We start from the raw sequence: 9,928 nt of genomic DNA, 5'->3' as shown, positions 1-9,928 counted from the left end.
TTTCAGTTATGTCTGTATTATTATTTTTTCATCCCTGAAATTGTAAAAATAAAATAAAAACTGTGACTGGCATTTAAAAATCTATTTGTGCAGCCGTCATGTTCTAGCTGTAATATTAACCAACCAACCTAACCCTAGCCCTGAAATTTTAAGGCAATAATATATCCCAAATTTATTGAAATGCACATTTATTGTCTTGTCAGAGGAGGACAGGCTCCATCCAAAGTTTTTTCTCGTCAACTAAACATATTATGGAACTATTTTACCTGCTGCCATCACCTTTGTCTCCATTGGGACAAATGCAAATAATAGATTTCACAATGAAAAAGTTCAAAAGCATTATTTCTCTAAACTGTTAAAACACGTCAACTTGTGGATTTCTGAACTGGTGTGAGTGAATGGAGGCGGGGCTAATTGTTGCATATTCGTAGAACCACGTATACTAAATGAGGCAACAGTGTAGTTATATTCAAGCAATTTTAAGGCGTGAAGAACTTTTCCAAGGAACATTTTTTTAAATATGTCATTTTGGTAATCAAAGATGAGTTTTAAAAATGTGTTTAAAAATGGAGTGATGAGAGTGTTGCGATTCTCCAGGATTGTTTTGAGACCACTGACTGGCTGATGTTTAGAGAGGCAGCAGATGGGAACATTAACGAATATACAGATACTGTTTCCAGCTTTATCCATCACTGCATTGAGGACATCGTTCCTTAGAAGTCTGTTCGGTCCTTTCCCAATCAGAAGCCCTGGGTTGATGCTGGGGTCCGGAATAACCTAAGAGCCCGGGCTGCCGCCTCTAACTCCGGGGACCCTGATTTGTACAGGAAGGCCAGATATGACCTTCGGAAGGCCATCAAAACAGCGAAAAGGTCTTACAGAACCAGGGTGGAGTCCAGTTATCATGGCTCTGACCCTAGGCATATGTGGTACGGACTTAAAGCCATTGCAGACTACAAAGGGAGAGGTTGTAGCGAGACCCAGGCATCTGTCATACTACTAGACGAGCTAAATGACTTCTATGCTCGTTTCGAGAGGGACAGTGAACCTATTGCAGTGGAACTGCCTGAAGGCCGAGCCAGTGGCGTGCCTATATTAACTGAAGCTGAGGTGAGGCTATGCTTTAAAAAGATCAACCCCCACAAGGCACCTGGTCCGGATGGCATATCAGGTAGGGCCCTCAGGGGCTGTGCTGACTGTTTAGCTGGGGTCTTCAGTGACATCTTCAATCTCTCTCTAAGTTTGTCTGTACTCCCTACCTGCTTCAAGAGGACAACCATCGTCCATGTGCCCAAGAAAACCAAAGCCACCGACATGAAGGACTATCGCCCGATAGCACTGAACTCTATCACCATGAAGTGTTTTGAGCGGCTGGTCAAACCATTAATCTGCTCCTCGTTACCCCCCACCCTGGACCCTATGCAGTTTGCATATCGGTCCAATAGGTCTACAGATGATGCTCTCTCCCACCTGGACAAGGGAAATACGTATGTGAGAATGCTGTTCATTGATTACAGCTCTGCATTCAGCACCATCATCCCCTCCAGACTCGTCACCAAGCTCGTGGATCTGGGACTAAACATCTCCCTATGTAAGTGGATCCACAACTTCCTGACGGGGAGGCCACAGGTGGTGATAATCGGTGACCGCACCTCATCCACACTGATCACCAACACAGGCACGCCCCAGGGCTGTGTGCTCAGCCCTCTATTGTTCTCCCTGTTCACACATGACTGCGAAGTAAACCACAGTTCCAACCTCATCGTGAAGTTTGCTGACGACACAACCATTGTGGGCTGCATTTCTGACGGAGATGAGTCAGCCTACAGAGAGGAGGTCGACACTCTGGTGACATGGTGCCATGACAACAACCTCTCTCTCAATGTCAGCAAAACTAAGGAGATGATTGTGGACTTTAGGAGGAGACAGAGCGAGGAGCATGTACCCCTGCACATCAATGGATATGTAGTGGAAAATGTCAGTTGTAAGTTACTCGGGGTCAACCTCAGAAATGACCTTACCTGGTCTGCTCACACGGACAAGGTGGTCAATGCGGCCCGGAAACGCCTATTCTTCTTGAGGAGACTGAAGAAGTTCAGCATGGACCCAGTCATCCTCACTAACTTCTATAGATGTACAATTGAGAACACACTGACTGGCTGTATCACAGTGTGGTATGGGAGCTGCATTGACAGGGACAGAAAAATCCAGTGTGGTTAGGTCTGCAGAGTTCATCATCGGCAGAAAGCTCCCAGCCCTGCAGGACATCTACCACACACGATGCCTCAAGAAAGCGGGCAGGATTCTAAGAGACTGTTACCATCCATCCTTCAGTCTTTTTACCCTGCTGCCTTCAGGTAGGCGATACCGAAGCATCCGGGCCCGCACACAAAGACTGGATAACAGTTTTTTCAAAAGGGCCATCATGCTCCTAAATGGTCAATGATAATCTCTCTTCACTTTTCTTTAGTCATTTATCCACTGTCACTTTAGTTAACTGTTTGCACCTAGTATATTATATGTTATGTAATGTCAGGTTACTATGCGGTGTCTTGTCATAAGAATTTCAGTGCCAGTTAACCGTGTGTTGTTCTGTGCATCTGACAATAAAAGACTTGACTTGACATTTAAAGGGTTGGTTCACCCAAAAATAAAAATTACCCCATGATTTACTAAGTCCATCAAAGTGCTTCCATCCATCATAAAAGTAATCAACACAGCTCTGTTGGGGTAAATGAAGGCCTTCTGAGGTGAATGTATGTGTTCGTGTAAGAATAAAATATATTTTTTAAACATTATCGACTAAAATTTAAACTTTGACTAAAGCTTGGAAGAGCCGGGACATTTAACTCAGATTGTGTTCGTCTGAAAGGTCACATACACTGAGGATGATTTGAGGGCGAGTAAATCAGAGGGTAAATTTCATAATTGGGTGAACTATCCCTGTAGGGGATAACATTAACTACAGAGAGATTTTAAGACCAAATAACTAGTCATGTGAAAGTGCACACTCAATAACTCATAAGGGCAATTCTTGCATGGGCACATATGCAATGCTTTCAAGCCCTGTTCACACCCGTTATTAAGGTGCATTTTGGTTGATCGGATCACAAGTAGAAATTCCGGTTTACATGTGGCGTTTTAATTGGTCTCATTTGTCCACTTCTGTCCTGATCTCTTAAAGGAGAGGGTCTACGTTTGCAGATGTTCAAACACATGAGCATCTACTCTATGAAAGCAATCTGGTTAAATATGTTTGACTACCTCTAGAAGTGATCAAAAGTAGACAAGCTCAAACAAAAACGACCATTTTTGGATTTACCAGTTAACTGGTGATTGGATTTTTTTTTTTTTTATGCTTAGTACTAGGTGTAAACAAGGCCTTGGACAGCAACCTAGGGTGGATATAATAGTTAAGGGATTAATGCTTAAAGCAGTCTACTTCTCAAACATTACCAGGACTATCCTGAAAAAAAAAAAAGTAATAAACTTGGGATAAAAGGAAAAGTACAGGTTGATGCATATTTTATTCCAGATAATGCTATACTTGCATGACTGAAGAAAAAAAATAAGCCAACAAGTGACCTTACAGGGGCTTGGGCATGCTTGAGTATCAATACGTGCAGTTATGTTAGTCCAGCCATAAAGTCAAACGTAAAGCCACAATCAGAAGTTACACAACCCTTAATTTGAGGGGCCCCAAAATAGCAACTAGAGCTTAGCAAATAGTTAAGTTAAATGGCTTGGGTAGAAGCTTGGCCCATTTAGTTCAAGTCTAAAACCTCTTTGCACAAAATAAAAAGGGTTTAGTAGTGCAGCCCTATAAATCAAACTGAGAACAATCACGAAACATCCAACTCCAGTCAGAAATCAATACCAGAGAGAAACTAATGTTGAGTTTCAGGAAGTTTATTAAAAAACTAAATTCACATGACCAGGATAACTTCTCCACTAGACACCACAGTTTGCCCACTAGAGATGGTCTTGACGTGCGCATCTCTTCCTAAAAAAAAAAGTGATAGAAGCATGAGGCATTCAAATAAAATGTTATTCCTGAAGTCAATTTACAGCAAGCACTCACTTTTCCTAGTGCAGCTTTGCTCACAGGTGCCAGAAGAGGGATGGCACACCGCTGTACTGCAGTGGATGAAGATCTAACAGAGGGGAAAGGGTTAAGCCATATAATTCAATATAAAAAGCACTAAAATTAAGGCTTGAGGTAAGGCTGCAGAGCATACGGTTTCCTGCAGAGGAGCCAGTGATGCTGGATCTACAAATGTGAACATCTTCACAACAAAGCGCTTGTAGTGGGTTGGGAACTGAAGACCCGAAGATCCAGCCATTGGAACCAATGTGGTCAGGTAACGATCATCCTGGTAAGGGCATCTGAAAGGCAAAGAGGCAGTCAGAAAAGCCTTACAGCACATGGATAAAGAATGGCCTTACTCACCCATCAACCAGAAGGTCCCATTGGGGTAGACTGAGTGGACTGGGGATTTGTGTCGCCCAGCAATGTCCCAGCATCAGGACAATGTTGGGGTCGGTCCTCTCCAAAATGCGCACCTCAACATACACAGGTTCTCGCAGGACTTTTGTAATTGGATAATCAGCACCACTGTAGTAGGATGTGTACGCCTCATCCCCTGAGGATACAGTGTTAAACTAAACTGCTGCAACCTGGAGTTTGAGAGGCGTTAGTTATACTTGGGACAAACACTTACCTTCTGCACAGCCTTTGGTGACACATTGACCATTTGCCAGTCTAAGCTCAACCCTGAGGGGTCCAGGAGCAGCTACTGGTGGAGGTGGAGGAACACTGTTGACCTCCACAACCAGAGCTTCCACAGAAGTAGCAGAGTACCTACACTGGAAGAGAAGCCTGGACAAACCATGAGCTTGTAGCAGTTGTCAATGATTAACATTTATGATAAAGCATAGGTCACCTACTCAAAATGGCTGTCCCTTGTGATGGAACCAAGTGGTCCAATACCCACTTCATACGAGGAGATCATTTGGTTTTCATACACCACATATCCACTGTCCTCCTGCAAATAGTAACACTGTTGGCATCCAGTCCATCCTAAGCCACACAGAAAAAAAAACACAAGCAGCTACTCACAATCATGCTCGTGCCACATGCAGTGACAGGGAACTGGTATATAGCAAAGAAAGGCGTGGATCTCACAGGACTGCAAGATGGGTCACTTCCACCCAAGAGACGGACAGAATCCAGGCTCAGTCGAGGCAGCGTAACATCTCTAGCCACCACTACCACAAACTGACCATCTCTTATACACTGGACAGTCACTGGAATGAGTTACAAGAGCAGGTTATTGCTGAAAATCAGTTTAACATGAACACTTTGCATTGACTCAATCTTACCAGCCTTCCCATAGTAACATTGCTGTCCATTAAAGCAGCAGTTGATAGCTGCACACTCAGCACCAGTAATACCAGGTGGTCCACATTGGATCTGCTCATAATCAGCTACAGCACATTTGTCAAGGGGCTCTGCCTGTGCCACTGGCTGCTTAGGCTGAAACTGAGAAAACTGCTGACTAGCTTGCGGTTGAACTGACTGAGGAAACTGTTGACTAGCTTGCTGTTGAACTGACTGAGGAAACTGTTGACTAGCTTGCTGTTGAACTGACTGAGGAAACTGTTGACTAGCATGCTGTTGAACTGACTGAGGAAACTGTTGACTAGCTTGCTGTTGAACTGACTGAGGAAACTGTTGACTAGCTTGCTGTTGAAACTGCCGATTAGCTTGCTGTTGAACTGACTGAGGAAACTGTTGACTAGCTTGCTGTTGAACTGGCCGAGGAAATTGTTGACTAGCTTGCTGTTGAACTGACTGAGGAAACTGTTGACTAGCTTGCTGTTGAACTGACTGAGGAAACTGTTGACTAGCTTGCTGTCGAACTGGCCGAGGAAATTGTTGACTAGCTTGCTGTTGAACTGGCCGAGGAAACTGTTGACTAGCCTGCTGTTGAACTGACTGAGGAAACGGTTGACTAGCTTGCTGTACAACTGACTGAGGAAACTGTTGACTAGTTTGTTGCTGAACTGGCCGAGGAAATTGTTGACTAGCTTGCTGTTGAAACCGCTGGTCAGTTTGCTGGAACATCAGAGATTGAGGATTCTGGGGCAGATTACTCCACTGTGGAACAGCATGACTGAACGCAAAGAGCCAAACACAAAGTGCCAGAGACTGAAGAGCACACCAACTTCCTGCCATTGTTCAACAGCTAGTCACACTGCTGAGATGCTGCCCTCTGGTTTTTTTGTACCATACAGACTTTGGCTAATTAATGATAATCCCTCCCTCTTCATTAACAGTCATGATTCTCCAGACTTGCATGAGTGGGAGTCTATGCAATGCGTGATTCTATTGGTTCTTACAATTGTTATAATTTTTGTATACTTTCCACACTTTTTGAACATACACAAAAGCACATATTGAGCTGAATTCTGAATAGTATGCTAGTACAATTTATTTCATTCTGAAGTTAGCCTTTGTTTTCTCCTTCATTAGCTGAATTTTATAGGCTATTTGATGGTTTGGCTATTCTGGATTTTATTTTTATTTTTTTACATCTTGCGGTTTTCATGGCAAAAGGCCTGTATTTTCAGGGTATGTTTACACAACAACGACGTACTAAAAATGGAAACTTTTTTTCTTTGAGTTTTCGTGGGAAGTTTCTTAGAGACGACAACTTAGGGTGACATTCCCGAAATTGGTGCGTCCCTCAATACATAAATAGTGTCCTGCATTTCAGTTATGTCTGTATTATTATTTTTTCATCCCTGAAATTGTAAAAATAAAATAAAAACTGTGACTGGCATTTAAAAATCTATTTGTGCAGCCGTCATGTTCTAGCTGTAATATTAACCAACCAACCTAACCCTAGCCCTGAAATTTTAAGGCAATAATATATCCCAAATTTATTGAAATGCACATTTATTGTCTTGTCAGAGGAGGACAGGCTCCATCCAAAGTTTTTTCTCGTCAACTAAACATATTATGGAACTATTTTACCTGCTGCCATCACCTTTGTCTCCATTGGGACAAATGCAAATAATAGATTTCACAATGAAAAAGTTCAAAAGCATTATTTCTCTAAACTGTTAAAACACGTCAACTTGTGGATTTCTGAACTGGTGTGAGTGAATGGAGGCGGGGCTAATTGTTGCATATTCGTAGAACCACGTATACTAAATGAGGCAACAGTGTAGTTATATTCAAGCAATTTTAAGGCGTGAAGAACTTTTCCAAGGAACATTTTTTTAAATATGTCATTTTGGTAATCAAAGATGAGTTTTAAAAATGTGTTTAAAAATGGAGTGATGAGAGTGTTGCGATTCTCCAGGATTGTTTTGAGACCACTGACTGGCTGATGTTTAGAGAGGCAGCAGATGGGAACATTAACGAATATACAGATACTGTTTCCAGCTTTATCCATCACTGCATTGAGGACATCGTTCCTTAGAAGTCTGTTCGGTCCTTTCCCAATCAGAAGCCCTGGGTTGATGCTGGGGTCCGGAATAACCTAAGAGCCCGGGCTGCCGCCTCTAACTCCGGGGACCCTGATTTGTACAGGAAGGCCAGATATGACCTTCGGAAGGCCATCAAAACAGCGAAAAGGTCTTACAGAACCAGGGTGGAGTCCAGTTATCATGGCTCTGACCCTAGGCATATGTGGTACGGACTTAAAGCCATTGCAGACTACAAAGGGAGAGGTTGTAGCGAGACCCAGGCATCTGTCATACTACTAGACGAGCTAAATGACTTCTATGCTCGTTTCGAGAGGGACAGTGAACCTATTGCAGTGGAACTGCCTGAAGGCCGAGCCAGTGGCGTGCCTATATTAACTGAAGCTGAGGTGAGGCTATGCTTTAAAAAGATCAACCCCCACAAGGCACCTGGTCCGGATGGCATATCAGGTAGGGCCCTCAGGGGCTGTGCTGACTGTTTAGCTGGGGTCTTCAGTGACATCTTCAATCTCTCTCTAAGTTTGTCTGTACTCCCTACCTGCTTCAAGAGGACAACCATCGTCCATGTGCCCAAGAAAACCAAAGCCACCGACATGAAGGACTATCGCCCGATAGCACTGAACTCTATCACCATGAAGTGTTTTGAGCGGCTGGTCAAACCATTAATCTGCTCCTCGTTACCCCCCACCCTGGACCCTATGCAGTTTGCATATCGGTCCAATAGGTCTACAGATGATGCTCTCTCCCACCTGGACAAGGGAAATACGTATGTGAGAATGCTGTTCATTGATTACAGCTCTGCATTCAGCACCATCATCCCCTCCAGACTCGTCACCAAGCTCGTGGATCTGGGACTAAACATCTCCCTATGTAAGTGGATCCACAACTTCCTGACGGGGAGGCCACAGGTGGTGATAATCGGTGACCGCACCTCATCCACACTGATCACCAACACAGGCACGCCCCAGGGCTGTGTGCTCAGCCCTCTATTGTTCTCCCTGTTCACACATGACTGCGAAGTAAACCACAGTTCCAACCTCATCGTGAAGTTTGCTGACGACACAACCATTGTGGGCTGCATTTCTGACGGAGATGAGTCAGCCTACAGAGAGGAGGTCGACACTCTGGTGACATGGTGCCATGACAACAACCTCTCCCTCAATGTCAGCAAAACTAAGGAGATGATTGTGGACTTTAGGAGGAGACAGAGCGAGGAGCATGTACCCCTGCACATCAATGGATATGTAGTGGAAAATGTCAGTTGTAAGTTACTCGGGGTCAACCTCAGAAATTACCTTACCTGGTCTGCTCACACGGACAAGGTGGTCAATGCGGCCCGGAAACGCCTATTCTTCTTGAGGAGACTGAAGAAGTTCAGCATGGACCCAGTCATCCTCACTAACTTCTATAGATGTACAATTGAGAACACACTGACTGGCTGTATCACAGTGTGGTATGGGAGCTGCATTGACAGGGACAGAAAAATCCAGTGTGGTTAGGTCTGCAGAGTTCATCATCGGCAGAAAGCTCCCAGCCCTGCAGGACATCTACCACACACGATGCCTCAAGAAAGCGGGCAGGATTCTAAGAGACTGTTACCATCCATCCTTCAGTCTTTTTACCCTGCTGCCTTCAGGTAGGCGATACCGAAGCATCCGGGCCCGCACACAAAGACTGGATAACAGTTTTTTCAAAAGGGCCATCATGCTCCTAAATGGTCAATGATAATCTCTCTTCACTTTTCTTTAGTCATTTATCCACTGTCACTTTAGTTAACTGTTTGCACCTAGTATATTATATGTTATGTAATGTCAGGTTACTATGCGGTGTCTTGTCATAAGAATTTCAGTGCCAGTTAACCGTGTGTTGTTCTGTGCATCTGACAATAAAAGACTTGACTTGACATTTAAAGGGTTGGTTCACCCAAAAATAAAAATTACCCCATGATTTACTAAGTCCATCAAAGTGCTTCCATCCATCATAAAAGTAATCAACACAGCTCTGTTGGGGTAAATGAAGGCCTTCTGAGGTGAATGTATGTGTTCGTGTAAGAATAAAATATATTTTTTAAACATTATCGACTAAAATTTAAACTTTGACTAAAGCTTGGAAGAGCCGGGACATTTAACTCAGATTGTGTTCGTCTGAAAGGTCACATACACTGAGGATGATTTGAGGGCGAGTAAATCAGAGGGTAAATTTCATAATTGGGTGAACTATCCCTGTAGGGGATAACATTAACTACAGAGAGATTTTAAGACCAAATAACTAGTCATGTGAAAGTGCACACTCAATAACTCATAAGGGCAATTCTTGCATGGGCACATATGCAATGCTTTCAAGCCCTGTTCACACCCGTTATTAAGGTGCATTTTGGTTGATCGGATCACAAGTAGAAATTCCGGTTTACATGTGGCGTTTTAATTGGTCTCAT

General features: G+C 43.6%; 1 protein-coding gene across 3 annotated transcripts; it reads right to left on the bottom strand.

Annotated features, from left to right (window-relative positions):
* Positions 1-3,470: 3,470 nt before the first annotated feature.
* LOC306997856 (zona pellucida sperm-binding protein 4-like) lies at positions 3,471-6,320 on the bottom strand. Of its 3 annotated transcripts, XM_079611389.1 has the most exons (10): positions 6,092-6,259; positions 5,816-5,983; positions 5,383-5,755; positions 5,120-5,307; positions 4,948-5,045; positions 4,722-4,879; positions 4,451-4,643; positions 4,239-4,386; positions 4,082-4,154; positions 3,890-4,003 (listed from the first exon to the last, which is right to left on the bottom strand). In XM_079611389.1, exons 1-10 carry the CDS (start codon positions 6,236-6,238, stop codon positions 3,927-3,929), a joined length of 1,623 nt encoding a protein of 540 aa, XP_079467515.1. In that variant the 5' UTR covers positions 6,239-6,259; the 3' UTR covers positions 3,890-3,926. The 3 variants fall into 3 exon arrangements, with proteins under 3 accessions (XP_079467513.1, XP_079467514.1, XP_079467515.1); XM_079611388.1 differs by having other exon boundaries at positions 3,873-4,003; positions 5,383-5,983; XM_079611387.1 differs by having other exon boundaries at positions 3,471-4,003; positions 5,383-6,320.
* Between the last annotated feature and the right edge of the window lie 3,608 nt (positions 6,321-9,928).

The sequence above is a fragment of the Phoxinus phoxinus genome, assembly GCF_949152265.1.
Source record: "Phoxinus phoxinus genome assembly, chromosome: 4".
NCBI classification, from domain to species: domain Eukaryota; kingdom Metazoa; phylum Chordata; class Actinopteri; order Cypriniformes; family Leuciscidae; genus Phoxinus; species Phoxinus phoxinus.
Note: the sequence above shows the minus strand (reverse complement) of the source record. Positions and strands in the feature narration are given on the sequence as shown.

What these genes read in the sequence shown, in the direction of transcription:
- LOC306997856 (XM_079611387.1), bottom strand. Translation starts at nt 6,238, where the DNA reads ATGGCAGGAAGTTGGTGTGCTCTTCAGTCTCTGGCACTTTGTGTTTGG. An exon ending in TGGGACCTTCTGGTTGATGG is followed by an intron (nt 4,387 to 4,450) that starts GTGAGTAAGGCC and finishes TTTGCCTTTCAG; the next exon opens with ATGCCCTTACCAGGATGATC. An exon ending in TGGCTCCTCTGCAGGAAACC is followed by an intron (nt 4,155 to 4,238) that starts GTATGCTCTGCA and finishes CCCCTCTGTTAG; the next exon opens with ATCTTCATCCACTGCAGTAC.